This window comes from Juglans microcarpa x Juglans regia, chromosome 7S (genome assembly GCF_004785595.1).
Source record: "Juglans microcarpa x Juglans regia isolate MS1-56 chromosome 7S, Jm3101_v1.0, whole genome shotgun sequence".
NCBI lineage: Eukaryota > Viridiplantae > Streptophyta > Magnoliopsida > Fagales > Juglandaceae > Juglans > Juglans microcarpa x Juglans regia.
In genome coordinates this window covers 13,854,547-13,873,352 of record NC_054607.1, presented here as the reverse complement: position 1 = coordinate 13,873,352, position 18,806 = coordinate 13,854,547, and the positions used below count along the sequence as shown (strand labels likewise).

The following is an 18,806-nucleotide window of genomic DNA, read 5'->3' as shown; positions in this document are numbered from 1 at the left end:
CGAATCTTAGGATCTTTCAAATCAGAAGAACAAGAAAGAAGGGGAGAGGAAGAGCAGGAATTTGGGAGGAGAGAGAGGAGAGGGAAAGAAAATTGAGTTATTCTAGGTGACATTAGAAGAGGAATAAATCTCATACCTGGTGGGATCTTATTGGCCGATGTCAAATTGGATATTACACCCCGTTGTGAGCTTTTCTCAATATAGAAAGAGAAAGTCTACTTTGTCTCCCTAATTTGACACCTCTATTTGACACCTAGTCAAAATTTATTTTTTTATTTTATTTTTTTTTTACTTAGTGGTTAAGGAAGTGATTTTAAGTGTATTGGTGTATTTTTTTTATTTTTTAAATATATTTAAATATGTTAAAAAAATGTTAAAAGAAAAAAGAAAAAAAAATTTACGCTAGGCGATATGCCCATCGGTCAAAATGAGGCGGCATAGTAGCCGCCCCATATAGAAATGATGATTATTATTATTATTTTTTATTTTTTTATTTTTTATTTTTGAAATATTAACGGGTAATCTTTATCGCAAAATGACACGTCAAACTATAGAGTGATTTTGTCCGCAGCTTTTTATAGGTGACAAGTCAGAAGCACGGTGCAGAGAGTTCCAAATCTCCGAAATCTTAAAGCAAGCACGGAATACTTGGAAAGTAAAAATAAATAAAATACTCATTCTGCCACTGCGTGCTCCATTGCGGGGGTAATGGCAAGTTTCAGTGCCGAAGATCTGTCAACAATCGGAGGGATCGCCACGGTTTCGCTGCTGCATTCCTTCATTCCTACCCATTGGCTGCCTTTCTCCATTGTTGGCCGCGCACAGAAATGGACCCTTTCTCGCACTCTCCTCGTCAGTACGTTTCCATTTCTCTCTCTCTCTCTCTCTATAAATGTTTTATTTGTGTATTGTCAACACACAACTCTAGTTGTCGTTTATTTTGTAATTTGATATGCTCTGATCTAAGACATACCCATGGAGTAAAGAAGGAAAGAGTGGATAGTAGGGAATTGTTTTTTTTTTTTTTTTTTTTTTGCCCTTGAAAATGATAAATTGGACTTGGAATATGCGAAATCGTGCTGAAAGCGCTTCAGGTTACCTCAACTGTATCCTGGTATGAAAATAGAGTCAGATCTATTATTCGATTAAGGAGTATTAATCACCTTTGTGGCCAAAAGTTATATCTTACGTTGCAAAGCTAATTTCCGTTCACCTTGAATTTGCATGTTGAAAAACAATGCCATCTGTGTTTTCTTTTCTCTTATGACTTATGAAGGATTTCCGATTCTACTTGCCAAGCACCGAAAGCTTCCTCAGCATTGCTTTGCTAGAGGAATTGATGGTGGGCCGGTGGCAATGTGGTGGTTCTATAATAGGGTGAACAATATCCTAATCTCGATCTAGGGTTAGCAGTGAACATGCTTGTCTTTGGCTTAAGAACTTCGCTCTAAAAATGTTCTGTTTCCATTGTCTATTTCCTAATTTATTAAGTTGACCAATAGGGACATTCTCAACGGGAGGTATCAGGTCTTTACAAGAATAAGATTACCAAAATAAAATAATAATGTAGTTGCATATGGCTTAGTGGTTAAATCTGTTGGATGGGATTACATTGTTACATATTAATACCGTTTTATGCTACAGAGCTTCCCTGATGCCCTTTTCTTTTGGAATTGGTGGAAACGAGGTCATAGAGCTGTTGTTGTCTTGATGATTTTTCAGGTTTATGTAAAACCAAAATGCCTGTATAACGCACAAGTTATATGGAGGTCATATTTTTAAGTGTTATGCGATACCTTAAACTTAAAACTGAAAAATAAAAAGTTATTGAGTCGTACATAAATCCAATGATCTTGAACCCACCACCTTACCTCCTCCGAGTGTCACTTGAGGCAGAGTTTGTTGGCTTGTGACACCTCTGAATTCTATTTGAAGTGTAGGGCCCTTGTTTTCTTCTGTTTTGGCTACAAAGTAGATAGAATCCTGTCATTGTTGATTGTGAAAGTTTATCATACTTATTGCTACGCCCCTCGAGTTAGTACAAGAAACCCATAGCTGGTATTGAAGTTAATACATAACCGCATTTATACATTTAACAGGTTTAAGAGTGCAGATCCCCCTGCCTTATCATGTTAGGAATGCTACTAACTAAAAAAACTCACTTATACACTAGGTATAAAAGATTCCATAAGTATTTAAAAACAATCCAAAATTTCATGAATAAAAATCACAAATTAACACCTACTGAAAATCGTAGTCTTGTGCTCTTCCACAAAAATTTAAACACTATTTTTCACGATAAGGGGCAGATCCAATTTCTTCTCTTCAAACCCTTGTTCTCTTATAAGAAAAAAAATCTTGTTCTCTTTTATCTCAAGTTCAACTCGTTTCCAAATGGTCACATTGTGCGTGTATATCAAGGTTACCACATATGGGTTATGAATGTGAAGTTATTCTCATGCTATTTAAAACCCACTAAGATCCCTTAAAACAGATCCGGTCATGGGCCAAAAAACGGTAGGCATTGTCTCGATGTCAACCAATGTGCTTGTATGTTTCTGCTGTAATTCCAACATGCTAGCAAAGATTACTCTGCTATAAGTCTTACATGTGTCCGCTAATTTCATGATTTAGACACCTAAAAAGACAACTCAAATAATTGTCCTTTACTTATTAAAAAAAAAAGAAAGGACGAATTAGATGGTTTAACCTAGGGTCAGACTACAGCTACATATCACTTTGGGACAAGCCCTACAATCACCTTTCTTGGTGGTTGTAGCGCTGCAAGGAATTTTATAGCACCAAATCATTCTATGTGCTATGATGTCAAACATCTAGGAATTCATGTAATCATGTTATATAAACCAGAGTCTATGTCCTCTAAAGAAATCAAATCCAATATGTTTCACTTAATGCTGGAACTTTTTTTTTTTTTTTTTTATGTCGGGTGTCAGGGAACCTCTCTAAGGCAGGGCCATTCGGACCCACTCTTGTAGAATAAACCCAGTCCCGTGCACTGCACCCTCAGAAGTTTTTATACACGGAAATAGTTAAATCGCTGGCTTTTCACCAGGAGGTGTGGCCCCAAAAGATTGTTTGCACCCATGAGGTGTTGAACCTTGGACCTTGAAGGGAGTGATTCCCCAAGACCAAGGCCTTCACCACTTGGGCCAACCCCTTGGGGTTATAACCTTTAATTCCCTTAATCATGGTTCAATAGGTTCTTCTTCTTACGACTTCTCACAATAACACAACTAATATACATTATAAAATTCGTCAAAACTCGTACTTAAACACAAATCAGCCGTTACTTCGGAAAGAAAGTAAAGGACATATTTTCCCCCCTTGGAAAACAACAGTACACTGCAAGGATTTCCCATTTTTACATGTTTCCAGGCATGAGAACAGGATAAGGCAAAGGAGAGACTTTTCTTTGGCTTATTGAAAAGAAACTCTAAAAAACCTAGAGAGAACTATTGAAAATACTTAATCCACTATCTTTCTTTTATGAGTGGTAGTTGGCATCAACATAAAATACAAGAAATGGTAGCATAAAGATTACTCTCTCATATGTCCAACCATTATCAATAGGGAAAAATAACTTCAACGCTTTCCTTATTTGGGAAGAAAAAGTGCAACAAAAACTAGTTTTTTTTACCCTCTATTTATAGTTGAAGTACTGCTAATGCAGTCATAGGAATTCGGAAATAGGGTATTGGGTATGTACCCAAGACTCATCTTGTCAACTAGACGAGGATTTGCACTCCAGTTTGCTTAGGAGGGTTGAGAGTCGAGAATTAACTTGCGTTTAACGGTAGGGCTGTGCAATAATTCGACTTTCCGTGTAACACCCCATCCCCCTAGGGTTAAGAATAATGTCACGTTTAGAAATCTAGGGGAACCAAAGTGCTACTAACCTTGACTTTAAATTTTTCTTATTAATGAAGCCCATGTATAAAAGATTCCATAAAATAATCAATTTCATTGATTATCAAAATACTTCAAATATAAAAGGGATTCTGCGGAAACACTTGTTGAAAATCATTCAAGTCTCATGTACTTGTCAAAATAAATTTAATGAATGAAAACATAAAACTAGGGGATGTTTGGTAATGTTTTTCATCTCATCCCATCTCATCTTATCTCATCTTATTTCATTCCCAAATATCACTCAAACAAAAACACATTCAAACTAATCATTACTACTTTTTCAAACTACTTATTACAACTTTCCCAAACTTTCAAACAAAATACAAAATACAAAAAAAAAAAAAAAAAAAAAAAAAAGATTTTTCAAATCTCAAAACAAATATAATATTAACAAATTATATTCTAACAATGCTTTAATTTCATAATATTTTTATTCAACTTTTTCTATCTCATTTTCCAAAACCCTATAAAACATCATGACTCAAACTATTTTACTACTATTCACAAACCATTTCACTATTATTCATAGATTTCTCATCTCATCTTATTGCCCAAACATCCCCTAAAATGTTGTTTGGGAGTAGAGATGGTTTCATCTCATCTCATTTCCTTCCCAAACATCACTCAAATACAAGCACTTTTCAATTTCAAATTTTTAACTTTTTCATCTAATCATTACATAATCATTACAACTTTCTCTAACTTCCAAACAAAACACAAAAAAAATTCAAATTTTTCAAATAAAAAAAATTATATTAAAAAATTATATTCTAACAAATTTTTTAATTGGCACCGGGTGTCCAAGAACAGCGTCACAACTAATCTCGGGGGTGCACAGGCCCTCGACAAGGAGTTTCCTGCAAGTGCACCTCGGGTAATTCCAGGGGAAAATCCCTCAGTCTGATAGCCCCTAGAGATTGTTTGCACCCAACATGATTTGGACCTTAGACCTAGGGGGAGCATACCCCAAGCCCAAGCCCAAGACCTTTACCACTTGAGCCAACCCCTAGGAGTTATTATATTCTAACAATATTTTAATTTTATAATATTGTTATTCAATTGTTTTCCTCTCCTTTTCCAAAACCCAATAAAACATCTTAACTCAAACAATTTCACTACTATGCACAAATCATTTTACTACTATTCACAGATTTCTCGTCTCATCTCACTCCCCAAGTATCCCCTTAGTCTTTAAAGTGGTGACATACGAGATTATGAATTGACGTGATTACATATTTATTGAATAGGTGATTATTGATGCGATAACTGATGTCCAAAGTCGCAAGGTAAGTAATATGATCACGCCCTTCGTCGTCATGCATGTTTTCTAAGTTATGTAAGTAATAAGATCATGCTATTTGGACATGCATATTTTATAAAGCTATGTTAGTATTTATGATCATGTCTTTCAATGCATATTTTTGCAAAGCAATTATGAACTTATTTTATAAACAAAAAGCCCATTGCTCATGTCATGGTTTTTAAAGGAATATTATATCTAAATGCCATGATTTTATGCATAAGTTTCATGTTAGTTGTGTGATCCATGCATCAAGATATTTTATGAAAGTTATGATTTTACGTGAGGAGTCATGCATCAAATATTTTATGAAAGGTCATGATTTTGTGTGAGGAAACATGTATCACGACATTTTATGAAAGGTTACGATTTGATAAGACAAGATATGACAAGAAAGTATGCGTGTATAATTATGATTAGGTATAACTGTTAAGAAACATAATGGTCTTTGTTATGACAATGAAAACTGTACCATAAGGTTAAAGGGCATATTGTATTGCGAGGATGTACATGTTGGTAGTGCAGCTAGTATTGTCGTTCTTACATATAGATGGATTCTCAACCCTTGGCCACGGGCGGAATGAGAATTTTCAAGATTTGCTAACCCTAACTCACGGGATCAACGGTGGGTACTGGCCTATGAGGACAACTGAAAGACAAGTTAAGGCATTTCATGCACGGTTTAGGTTCATGTTCATGTTGCTTATGTATGTAACTATGAGTATGCATGTTTTCCAAGAAACCATATGTTTATATTATTTTACTTCTTGATGTACTACTTATTGAGTATTCGACTCATTTGTTGCATGTTTTAAATGTTTTAACCACTCCAAGTTATGGTCATTATGAGAAAGATACTACAGGATGGGACTTGAATCAGGGAGACAAAACAGAGGCCTAGATAGTTTATGAGATATTTAAGCTTCTCTAGTTGGACTACCCAGATACCTATTGAGGTTCTAAACATTCAATTAGCCCTTAACCTTTGCTAGATCACTTTAATCATTTTAGTCCATCATCCTTCATCATAATTCATACCTGTGTGCTGTAAGATCTTCAAACCTAATCTTGTCTAGCGAACCCATACTATTCATGCTATTAACACTTAAGTCATATAATCTGAATCTTAATGCATCCATCCATGTTAAAGCCTATGCTACATGTTACCCAAATTGCTCATGATCTCTCTATGTAAACTCTGTCTCTATATTTAAACCACCAAATCGTGGGTCTAAGTCCTCAAAAATATATGATTTGATTCAAATAAGCATCCTATATGTATGCTTATCCAATCCCGTGTATAAAGATGCATTCTAATCCCATAAAACCTAACTCTAGTATGTGTATTGCTTAGCCCTTTATGAAATCCTAATTTCACTATTTTATATGATCTCATGGCATTTGTCTAGCATACCTATCATAAAAGAGAAAAGGAGAGAGAGAGAGAGATACCTAAAGGAAAAGCTTGATCCAAAGGTTGGGTTGGAGTACGCGACTTGGCTATGTGGTTTGGATCTTGATCTTCTTGCTTAGGGGGTGAATGTTATAACAAGGGTTATGGGGCTTAGGGTTTTTGGTTTACACCACAAAATTTAAGAGAATTTCGTGGCCTTGGAGTGGCCATGCTTAGGGCTCATCTAATGGTAGGTAGGCTCTCATATGGGATCTATAGATAGAGTTTGGAGGGTGTAGAGTCCAAGGGGTGTGGTAGTCCTAGTGTTGTGGGTTCAGTGAGTTGTTTGAATGTGATTTGGAGGCCTGGTTGCCCAAGGAGTTGTGGTTGCCTTAGGAGCTATGGTCTTGTGCTTGCAACTAGAAGTGTAGTGCAAGTAAGTTTTGGGTATAACCTATGTGGGCTTACTTTCATGGGCTATCTATGGGCTTGCTCATCCTTAGATTGGCCTAGTGGGTTTCTAAATCTTCATAAGTTTAGTCCTCCATAACGAGGTTCTAGTCCTAGGTGCCCAATTATTAATCTCAAGGAATAAACAAGGGTTCAAGTGCCTAATTTTAGATCTAACCCCAACTTACTCTCTAAAAATAGAAACCCTAATTATAGTGTAAGCCCTAGCTTTCCTAACATAGAAACCTCAAAAGTTCGGGATGTTACATTCCGACTCCGCACTGTCGAAGTTGGAGTCGGAAGTGGTGTTTTTTTCCTTACCAAACCAACTCCAACTCTGACATTATTAGTCTATAAAAATGAAATAATATTATCTATGAAATTATTTTATATTATGATCATATAAATATACATAGTATGGTCTTATTATTAGTCCATAACTTATATTCTTTTTGGATAAGTAATAAGAGATTTTATTGACCAGTAAATAGGCATAGCCCAAGTACACTGGAAGTATACAAGAGAAACACCTTATTACAAGCTAAGAACTATAATAGGCTAAGAGCAAATCATGAACGTTATCTCCATTCAATACAAGAAACTTAGCCCAACTACACAAAGTACTAAAAAAAACTCTCTAATTTCTCCCCTCGAGCATTCTCTATCTTCAAATCATCGCCCATTCCTTTCCAACCATAAGCACTACATCAAACATGAAGGAATCATCTTCCATATCTCAACAATACGATGGCTCCCCTTAAATCCTTGCCAGCATGCTAAAAGATCCACATACCACCCCTTGCTTTGGGCATCACCCAAGCAATACCCGTCCTACCAAAAATATCATCCCACAAAATCTTTGCACCTCACAATGTAGAAATAAATGGTCAACAGATTAACCATCTTTTTTACACAAGAAGCACCACTCCGCAACAAAAAAACCACACTCTCTCAAATTATCCTTGGTCAAGATTTTTCTAAGAAGCACCACTCCGCAACATAACTTATATTCAATGCTTGTATAAGTGTTAGTAGTGTTCTTTTTTTCTGCACACTTGTTAGTGTTAATAATTATATCTTAGGGAATGTGGTATTAGTAATACATTTCTAGCATATAGCACATGTATTGTTAATGACCATAATTTATATTTGATACTAATATAAGTTTGAATGATTGTATTTGTAGTATAACACATGTATATATACAGTGTACTAATACATGCCTTAAGGTAGCTGAAAACTAGTTGTTATTTGTTAATAGTTATGTCAATTGTCAGTTATCATGTACTAATATAGATAATACATATACTCACTACTTGTATATGTACTGACAAGACCACAAGTGTATATATTATAATATTAAGGTAATTGTTAATAGTTATAATTTATAGTCTATCACGATATGCTCGTGTACACATAGCATAAACTACAATTATATATATATATATATATATATATATATAATATACATAACTCAATGGTCAAAAATGGCATACGAGTAATGTACTAATTAGAGTACTAGACTACTAGTTAAGATTAGAATCTAGCATGACTTGTGGTGTGGAGATAGAGCTCTCGAGGAAGCTTTCCCTAATGTGTACAACATTGCAAAAGCTAAGGATACTTCTATGGCAGATCATATGGTGATATTTACTGATTCCCTGCAGCAGAATGTCAACTTTTTCTCCTTCTAGATAGGTGCACTTTCTTGTATACTTTTTGTGTTCTTCGATTACACCTTTTAATAAAGTCTTGTTGCTTCTTATTAAAAAAAAAAAGAAGAAGTCTTGTTACTTACCAAAAAACCAATTGGAATGTAGTCCTTCAAAGTTACTAATCATCTATATATTATATAATTTTCAAAGAATGGAGCTTTGGCCTTATGAAGCCACATCATCAAATACCCAGTATTTTACTACTAAATGACAATGAGTGCCATAAAGTCACATCATCCACTTCCCATGTGTGTTCTTATTAAAAAATATTTGTCATTAAGTTGAACCTAATTAAATTACTGCTTTTATTTCAAGTTAATACTATTAAGTTAAAATACCAATATCTATCTGTATTCCATATAGTTTTCCAATCATAGAGCTTGGCTTCTATGAATCCACATCATCAACTATCAACTATAAAATGACAGATAGTGCTATAAAGTTACATCATGAACTTCTCATTTGTGTTACTATTAAATACATAGTAAATAAAATAAATCATTATGTTTAATTGAAAATTAATAAGTCTTAATTTTTCAACACATGCTTTTTTGGTTTGTAACTTATGACCTTTTACTTTGGCACACTATCGAAATAGCTCTTGGTCTCTTCATTCGCTCAAGCAAAGTTTGTGATTATTCTGATCACTACGTTAGAAACAAAAGAGATTAAAGGGATAGAAGATTAACTTGCCCAACCAAATTTTTGGAAAATAAAATGTAAACATCAACACTTTTTTAAATGTTCAATTTATGTCTCAAGGTATGTTAACTTGGATACATAGAGTATAGTTTATTTAGCAAAATTTAAATCGTGCAGGTTTACGACCAGTTTTTAGAATTGCTAAAGAGTTGTCATCATGATAATAGTTCCATTTTGCAGGTTCTGATGTGACCTTCTAACTACTTTTAGGTATTGGTAAAAAGATGTGAGCTACTTCTCTAAGAGAATTATACCTGAGCAGTAAAATGTATCATCTGTCTCGCAATTATAAAAATACTAGCCATCTTCTTTCTTGTGTTGATTGGTCTGCTTCCTTCACTTTGGACTGGCATCAGAAAGGAATCAGCTTAGTAAGAAATACCACTTTTCTTTGAAGGGGTTCCAATACTACCACCCTGTCCCCATGATGACTGAGCCCCACCCCCTTGAAGTTTTATTTAATTGTAACAGGTGTACCAGAAGCTATTCCTGTAATAGGATTGCCTTTGGTAGAGTTATTACGTGAGAGTGCTAGTGAAGGACAATTTATTTCTGGATTTATGATAAGTTCCTCCCACCAGAATAAGTAAATAGTTAATGATAGGTTCAATGAATAAATTATGACTTAATTATTTCATCACTAAGATTATACAGTTGAAGGAACTAAGAACCCTAACTCAAAGAACAATATTATTGAATTTTTAGAACTACTTTGATATTTCTTTTTAGTTTCTATCTACATAATTTTTGTATACCAGATTAAACCAGTTCAATAAAAATTTCAGACAACAAGGAAGCAAGATACGAGAACAATAAAATGATTTCAATAGAAATTTGGATATTTGAGCCTTTTAGACACAAATATTTGTGTCGCTTGGATACCTTGTGTCTGCTTGTTTGCCATGTCATATGAGCATTTACATTTTGTTTAGGTTGTGGCTGCCTAAATTCTTCAATCCTGCTTCTTGTACTACATTAACTTTGCAAATAGTATTTTCTGCCTCATGGAAAGGTTGTTGGAACAGTCTGAATTGATTTTACTTTAATTCTTTTTGTGCAGCTGCATTTGGAGCAATTTTGCATGTGGTGTCCACGTCACTTCTTGGCATAACAGCTATCACCATGGCGAATACTATCGCGGGCGAAGAAACAGTGCATAAACTAGCTTCACTTTTGCTTGTAATTCTCGGTGGTGGTTATGTCTTGCTGTTTCTGTCTGGAAAGGGTGGTCACAGTCATTCCCATAACCAACCCATGGAGAAAATGGCTGTTGCCGGGCTTGTCCTTGTTCCTGCATTGTCACCTTGTGCAACTACACTTCCAGTATTTCTTGCTGTTGGAAACTCATCTTCCATGATGGTGCTAGCTATCATTGTGTTGCTATTCAGGTATCACTAATGTTTAATTAAGTTTTTAGTTTTTGTTTTGATCTATTTAATTACCCTTTGGTGATATGGTTGGAATTTTGAATAACAATTTGAGAAAATGACTAGATTTTATATTTTGCTATCTGTCGATTGGAACCACATTTGTGAATCCCTATAATGGTTCGTTCAAACAGGGATGCATGTACAAACTGAACTCAAATTTCCTCGTCTATTTCCTTTTATTCATTGTTACTGTTAGGACATCAATTGAATATTTGAAATATTAGTTTAATATTTAGGACAATCATAACTTTAATGATATTGGAGAAGTAATCTTCTATTTGAACCCTGGTAACACTTTTTACCCATTATTTCAGTTAAATATTTCACTTGTTGGGTTTACCTATTAAGGGGAAATCTAGCTCACATGTGAGGGGGTAAATATTGAATTAATTATTATATTTAATACTACTTATCAAAAAAAATTCTTACATTTAATACTTCGTTAGTTCAAGTTTATGAGAGAATTGATGATTTAACAATTACAATTGTTTTGAATGTCACTATTATTATATCATATATTTGAATCCATATTGCTTTCGCATGCAATCATGCTTTGATTTGACCTGGACATTGGCCATCATTATCCAGTGCTCACTGCTAATGCTTTAAAAAGTTGCTCATGTCCATGAGGAACGGTAAGAAATGAAAATTGGAATGATTACATTCCTTTGCTTACTCTGTGGCTGAACGGGTTTGTGATAGTTCTACTGTTCTAGGCAGCAACTTTATTATCCTTTTTGCAATATATACTCTTATGTTAAGCAGGCATGCTTACTTGGACTAATATGCTTGCTAGACAGTTTGTAGATTTTGGGAAATCCAGCATTAACTCTCTTTCTTCACTTGATTGCTATTATGTATACATCAATGAATAATGTCACTGAACTGCTGCAATATTTGGTCACTGGATTGTTCAAATGTCAATTACATAGTGACTGATGTTCAGATTGTGGAAACCATGTTGCCATTATCGTGCTTTTCACTGTTTGATATTGTATTTGCAGCACCATAACTGTGATGACCTCACTGGTGGCTCTGTCATTTTATGGTGCCAGTCAGCTGAAGTTTCACTGGGTAGAGCGGTATGACAAGCTTCTTGTAGGTTCTGTGCTTTGTTTGGTAGGAATTTTGACTCTTGTTTTTCATGATCATGAGCATGGCCATGGTGGAGTTGGAGATTCCACTGTAGAGCACTTGCATAGAAAAGTCCTTGTTCTATGAGGGTTTTCGTTTACCTGTGATTTCTAGCAAAAGTTGAAGTGGAGAATTCTTCATCTGGATCAACTATAATTGGATGTAAACCGTTCCATGTGAAATATATTAATACTGCTACTGTTCGTTTTTGTTTTGCTTATTTTGATCCATACGATAATCCTTGGGTGTGTTGGGTGGGCAGGCAGGTGGCGGTGGTGTTTTTCTATATGGAAATGTTTGCCACATCTCTGTGATAGCTTCATAATGAAGTGTAAATGGTGCCGTATTACAGCAAATGTTTATCTGCTTCTATGACTGTTGTTTCACTTCTGTTTCAAATATCTGAAAAGACATGCTATTGATAACATATATATATATATATATATAATTGAAAGGCTTGCTTTATACATTACTCGGGGCAGGTTACATCCTCAAGTCTTGGAAATCACTATAATATCAGATGGGAAGATTTTAAAACTTGGAAGTGGATGGTTTTGTGTAGATATCGTTTGCATAACTCATATATTAGGAAGTTTTATTCAAACACCCCGTAGTCCACCCAATCTAGATTCAATACCTCAGAAGAAAATATCTTCAAACGGAAGATAGTTTCAAGCCAATTGTGTCCTATCTGAGAGATGGAGGTTGACATCTTATGGAAATGTTCTGTTGCCACTCAGGTTTGAGTAGTTTGGATGTGACAAAAGAATCGAAAAATGCTCGAGGGACGATGATGATTCTATGATTGCGTTTGAAGGGTTTGGTGTGGACGCTAGATGAGTGTGAACTTGATTTGGCAGCTTTTATTTTAGAGCATCTGGTCTCGTAGAAAATATGTATGTTTTCAATGGAGATTTGAAGTTGTAAAGATCAATCGTGATGCTGCTATAGATAACTCAAAGAATAGGATGGGTGAGGGTCTTGTGGCTCAACTACAAGGGTGAGGATATCAAAAGAAAGTGCTCGTATGAAGCGTACATAAATACCCAACGGGAGCAGAAGCTGTGGGTGCGTAGTAATTTAGGGATCCTCTTGCATGGGATGATTCAACAACCATCACTACGACGGTTAACTACGGGATCGGACTATCAATTTGAAACGCCGTCCCTTGAAGGTTTGTAAAGCTATAGAAACCAAATATTACTAATATTAAAATATACATTTTATGTGTCGGTATAAAAGATCTCATGCTACACTTGTTAAAAGAAAATGGTTTGTCACATGTTACATGTTACACATTACGAAAAAATAAATTATTGAATTATAAAGACAATCAAATCCTTTCTCAGTGCCTCAAGTCTCATTGTCAATGTCATCCTTCCGGACAATATCCTTGCCCACACCATTTTCTTATTACCTCCCTAACCTGGGGTGTGAAAAACATAAAAACAACTCAAATGAGTTGAATACTTAGTAAGAACCACATTATGTAGTAAACATAATATACATATGGTTTCAGCTAACATCATCATTCTTAAAAAATATATATATAATAATAAAAAATAAAAAACCTTACCTTTAAGCATACATAAGAAATTTGCCTCAAAAGTATTAAAGAAAAACTTTCTTTTCCTCAACTTCGAGCATTAATCATTTGTTAACTTAACATCATCCATAATGGTCATTACACATTGTTAACCCTCGCATTTTAGGTTTAGCGACCCTTGCGGACAATGGTTCTTCCCATAACTAGCGAACAAGAACCTAATCTCAGGAATGGCTAATCACTAGATACACAACCATTGATGCATTCCGACATTATCATCCGTCCCAACCTCATGATACCGTCCTCATCATCATATGACCCATTCATTAACCTTGTCAAACACATGCATTGATAGCCTTTTCATTTTCATTTTCATTTCTTTTAATCTTGCCTTACCTTTCATCTTTTAAAATAGAGAAATAATAGAGCCACTAAATTTTTGTACACATATTTTGTACCGATTTTTTTTAATTTTTAATTTTTACTTAATGGTTAAAGAAGTGTTTTTTAAAAAGTTTGTAAATTTTATTATTTTTTTAAAATGTTTAAAGTGAATTAAAAAATGTTCGAAGAAAAAAGAAAGAAAAAAAATTACACTATTCGGTACCCATTCGATACACCTTCAATGGGAGTAGCACCGCTCTTTAAAATAAGTAACCATACTATATAGTATTGAGTGACACTATCATTCATGCAATTCTAAAATCATATAATATCTTTCATCATAAAAGGAGTTGCCAATGAAGACTCATACATAAACATATCTTCATTTTTAAACTTTTACTACTTATCATAAAGCGATATGTAGAAGAATATGACCATAGCTATATTTACCTCAGTCCTTGTGCAAATTAAGTTAATCATGATTCATGCATTTCACCATTCTTTAAACTGAACCTATAATTTTTTAGGCAATAATGTAAGTTTTTCGGTCCATTAAACATTATGCATAATATGCTTCATGCATGAGAGATGTCAGTCCCTCGGTTACTATTCTTCCTCGTCTATATTGCTTGCCTACACATTGCTCACTTGCTACTTTGCTCGCTTGTTACATTACTCGTCAAGCAGTTTGCTCGCCTACTCCTTACTCGCCTAGTGCCATGCTCGCTTACATGTTAGACATCTAACGTCGGTCTTCTTGCTCGCCTAACCTCGATCTTCTTATTATGTTGTATTACTCAACTCGAACCTCTATTCCTTGTATTACATCCTAATTTAAACCGTTCTAGGGCTTGGGAATACTCCCATGGCACGTGCAATTAGGATAATGCAAAAATTTGACTCTAGTACCAACTCCACACCGTTGAAGTCGAAGCTCCGATAAAAATGAAGTCGAAGTTGGAGGTTTTTTTTTTTTTTTTTTTCTAGTCAAAGTCGAAGTCGGAGCTATTTTCTAACTAGCTCTAACTCCAACTCCGACTTTAGCCTCCGATTCCAATATTAGTACACATAGGTTATAAAAGTATGTATTATTTATATATTAATCATATATACTCATATAAAAAGTTTAGATCTTATGTAGTTAAATATAATAATATACTAATGTGTGTTAATTATTATAGAATAATACACTTCTACTATAATATAAATAGACTAATAGTTTAGTATATATAAACATCATAGTATTACTATCTCACATAATCAAGTATAGAAATAATATACTTGACTAGCTAATAGTGAGTAATATATAATAGTTTTATATAATTACATATAATTAGAAAAATTGGGTAATAATTTAGTATAATAATATGCAGTAGTCTAGTATAATAAGTTCTACGGGTTGAACAATCTTTTATTGCATTGTATCTATTGTTTGGGATGATTAACGGGCAATTTCACTCCCCGCTGATGTAATTCACTTTTAATTTGTAACGAAACTAAATTACCCATAAAAAATAAATAAAAATTGTGGGTGTGTGGTTGGCTGTTGGTTTACGCAAAGATTTGGGTTGCAACATGTAGAAATTGTAGTCCATATGGACAAACTGATTGTGATGGATACCTAGGATCTGTCTCACAATGAAATAGTAGGAAAAAAAATTCTTCTAAAAAACTCCTCGCAAATAGTAGAAAATAATTAATGAAAAACTCATTTTTAGTAGGAGAGTCCACAAGATTGATCTTTTTTGAAAAAATTATAATAATAAGATGATATGAAATAAAATGAGTTGAAAGTGTTTCTGTATCCAAACAGGACCTTAGATTTTGTTGTTGAGAAAAAAAAAATGAATTTAAAAACAATAAAAGTTATATTCTTAAAATAAAATAGCCATTTTTAAAAAAAATAATGAAAAAAGAAGTTCGAATTAAAGTTTAAAATAATTGTTCTTTAATTCTTCGAATATAACAAACTTTAATTTTTTTGAAAAAAACAATCTTTTAAAAAAACATGGAAGGGGATCTCTCATCTTCGTGTTGATATGTTGATCCCTTAAAGTAGAAGAAAGATAAATGCATAAAGAGGATCTCACTGCATTTATAGATGCCTGGCCCCACAGTTTTTATAGTTATTCCATAGTATTTTTAGCTACTTTGAGTAGTTATAAATATTGCATCGCTCAATTTATGTGTCTATCACTATCACAACAAAAGAATGTAGGTCCTTTCCTGATGGGTGAGGTCTTTTTCTCTCTAGGAAGAGTTGAGCCCCTTAGACACTTAGCTGATTTGAAGAGGTTATAATGGAGGAAGGTTTAGTAAAACAGTTGGAAGGTTTTAGTCTCATTGAAAAGGAAAAAGGGGGGTAGTGATTTTGCCAACCAACTCCACTGCCAAAGCTATGCGGCATGGTAAGTTCTGTTTATTGGTCATGATCATAGCAAAAAGACTAGTTAATCAAGAAGCCTTCAAGACCACTATGTCCAAAGTTTGGAGATGTGAGAGTTGGATTCAATTCTCAGAAGTTGGAACAAACAAATATCTCATCAAGTTTAACCAAGAGAAGGACCTCCAGCATGTTATGTGTGGCAGGCCATGGTCTTTTGACAGATAGTTGTTGTGTCTTCAAGTGTTTGAAGGTAATAGATCCACCAATGAAGTTCCTTTCCATAAAGAAGAGTTATGGGTGCAAGCATATAACATGCCTTTTGCAAGCATGACACATGATGTGGGAGTTCAAGTTGGTCAAAGCATTGGTTGAGTAGTACCAATCCAGACAGATGACAGGGGCATTGGCTGAGGGAAGTTCTTGAGGATAAGGGTGGAAGTGGACATCTCAGAAGCTCTCCAAAGAGGTGTGTTTTTAACATTCGAAGGCAAGAAGACTTGGGTTTCCCTCAAGTATGAGCATTTGCCTAAATCCTGTTTTAAATGTGGGGTGATCAAGCATGCTCAGCAAGGATGTTTTGTTGGCTCTCTTGGAAATAGCAAGCTGCAATATGGGGTGTGGATGCAAGCACCAGTAGTCAAGGAGAGTGATAATACAAGAAAGAAATATGGTGAAGGAGTCTGTCATCACCATGAAGAGGGACAATCACGGAGAAAGGGAGGGGAGGATAGGGATGAAGCTCCAAACAAAAACTCTGAGTCAAAGATGGAGTGCCAGGCAACAAATTTGTCTATTGTTGACATTGCAGGAACTAAGATGGGAACTGAAAACATGTTTTCTCCTAAGAATCCTGCAGAGGCAACCCAAAGGCCTATTAAGGAAAGTGTGAGTGAGCCACTTTTGGAGAAGCCTGAGGAGACCTTTAAAGCAGCAGGGTGTGGCGCCCCCAACCCCCACTTGGGATTGGATGGTGACTAAGATGCCGAGACATGTAACACATGACTACACACTTATCGTACATGATAGATAATATGCTATGCACCTAAGTACACTAGCAGTATGCAATAACGATGCAGCGGAAAAATTAATAAAAGTCAGATAACTAAGCAACGCGATAAGCAATTGCAAAGCACATGGTACCATAAACTAATATCATAACCCAAAACATTGTCCCAAAACATAGACATAGGCCTTAAAGGCAAAATATCCCAAAAGCATGAAGCATAATTTTAAAGTTCCCAAAACACAAGACTCCCACAAAAGAAACATGAGTCCACAAAAGTTGGCCATAAACATTGATGTCTTCTCTCTCCTTTTTTTTCCACAAAACACTTATACTCTCGTACTCTTCATAATCATCGTCTCATTGGGAGATAGACACCAAAAGACCCCATGGGATTGCCGAGGCTTAGGCGGTAACAGACCTAAATCCTTGCTACTGCCTTTGCGTCAGCCGAAGCCTTAGAGGCTTACTCTAAGTATGTAGACAGCTGGTCCATATTCCACCAAAACTTCAAGTTCTTAGAGGGTTGATAGATCATAGCGTCAATCTCTGTCTCACTAATACTATGTAAGATCTCCCTGATTAACTTAGCCTTGTGAATAAGTACATCCACAGTGTAGTCTTGACGAGCCTGAACAGTAAACTCGTCTTCTATCAGAGAATCATCTTGGTTCATGTTTCCTGAGTATTTGGGGTATCTGTTACAACTTCTACTATTCCGGTTGGGGAATGGTAGTGGAAAATACCACAATGAGATTTCTCAAAATCTCATCAAGTAATCACATAACATATCACAGTTAATACAAGCATACAAAAAGTATATCATGATATGCGTGCATGGACATGTACTTGACTTATGCCTTAACCAAAACTTAACTTATGCACTTGACCATTTGTAAAAGACTTGTAGCAAAGACTTAAATTTTTCAGAAAAATTTCTTAACTTTTTCTTATTCACGTGATCTTATTCAGAACTTGCCTTATCAAAACATATCACAAGATTTTCATTGAGTGATCGTTATCATATGAGCTCTTATACTTGTTCAGAGAGTGGACACAACACGGCTCCCCTCCTTGCGTCATGTGTTCCTGCTAGTTACCACACCATCAACGATCCGTACACCGTGATGAATACATCATAAACAGAAAATCATATTAACTCGACCTTACTTCGTCGGGTTACATGCCTTATGCACCCACTAGTGTTAGGTGCTTCCTCACTCTGGCATTCTTTCAAAAGAATCCATTCGAGACTCATCGATTATTCTTTGTTGACCCAGAGGTTACCACTCCATTCTTAAGCACTCTAGAGTGGACAAAGGAGTTCCACTAGGACATTCTCCCGCCCTAGCACTTGGGGTCGTGATAAAACTTTTTCTTTGAAAACATTTTCTTTGAAGACTCTTTTGAAAATAGTTTTTTGAAAACATTTC

General features: G+C 35.1%; 1 protein-coding gene across 1 annotated transcript; it reads left to right on the top strand.

Annotated features, from left to right (window-relative positions):
* Positions 1 to 591: 591 nt before the first annotated feature.
* On the top strand, positions 592 to 12,440 carry LOC121241365. The gene is made up of 3 exons (XM_041139101.1): positions 592 to 856; positions 10,551 to 10,878; positions 11,925 to 12,440. The coding sequence occupies exons 1-3, from the start codon at positions 709 to 711 to the stop codon at positions 12,139 to 12,141; spliced, it is 693 nt and encodes a 230-aa protein (XP_040995035.1). The 5' UTR covers positions 592 to 708; the 3' UTR covers positions 12,142 to 12,440.
* Positions 12,441 to 18,806: the final 6,366 nt, after the last annotated feature.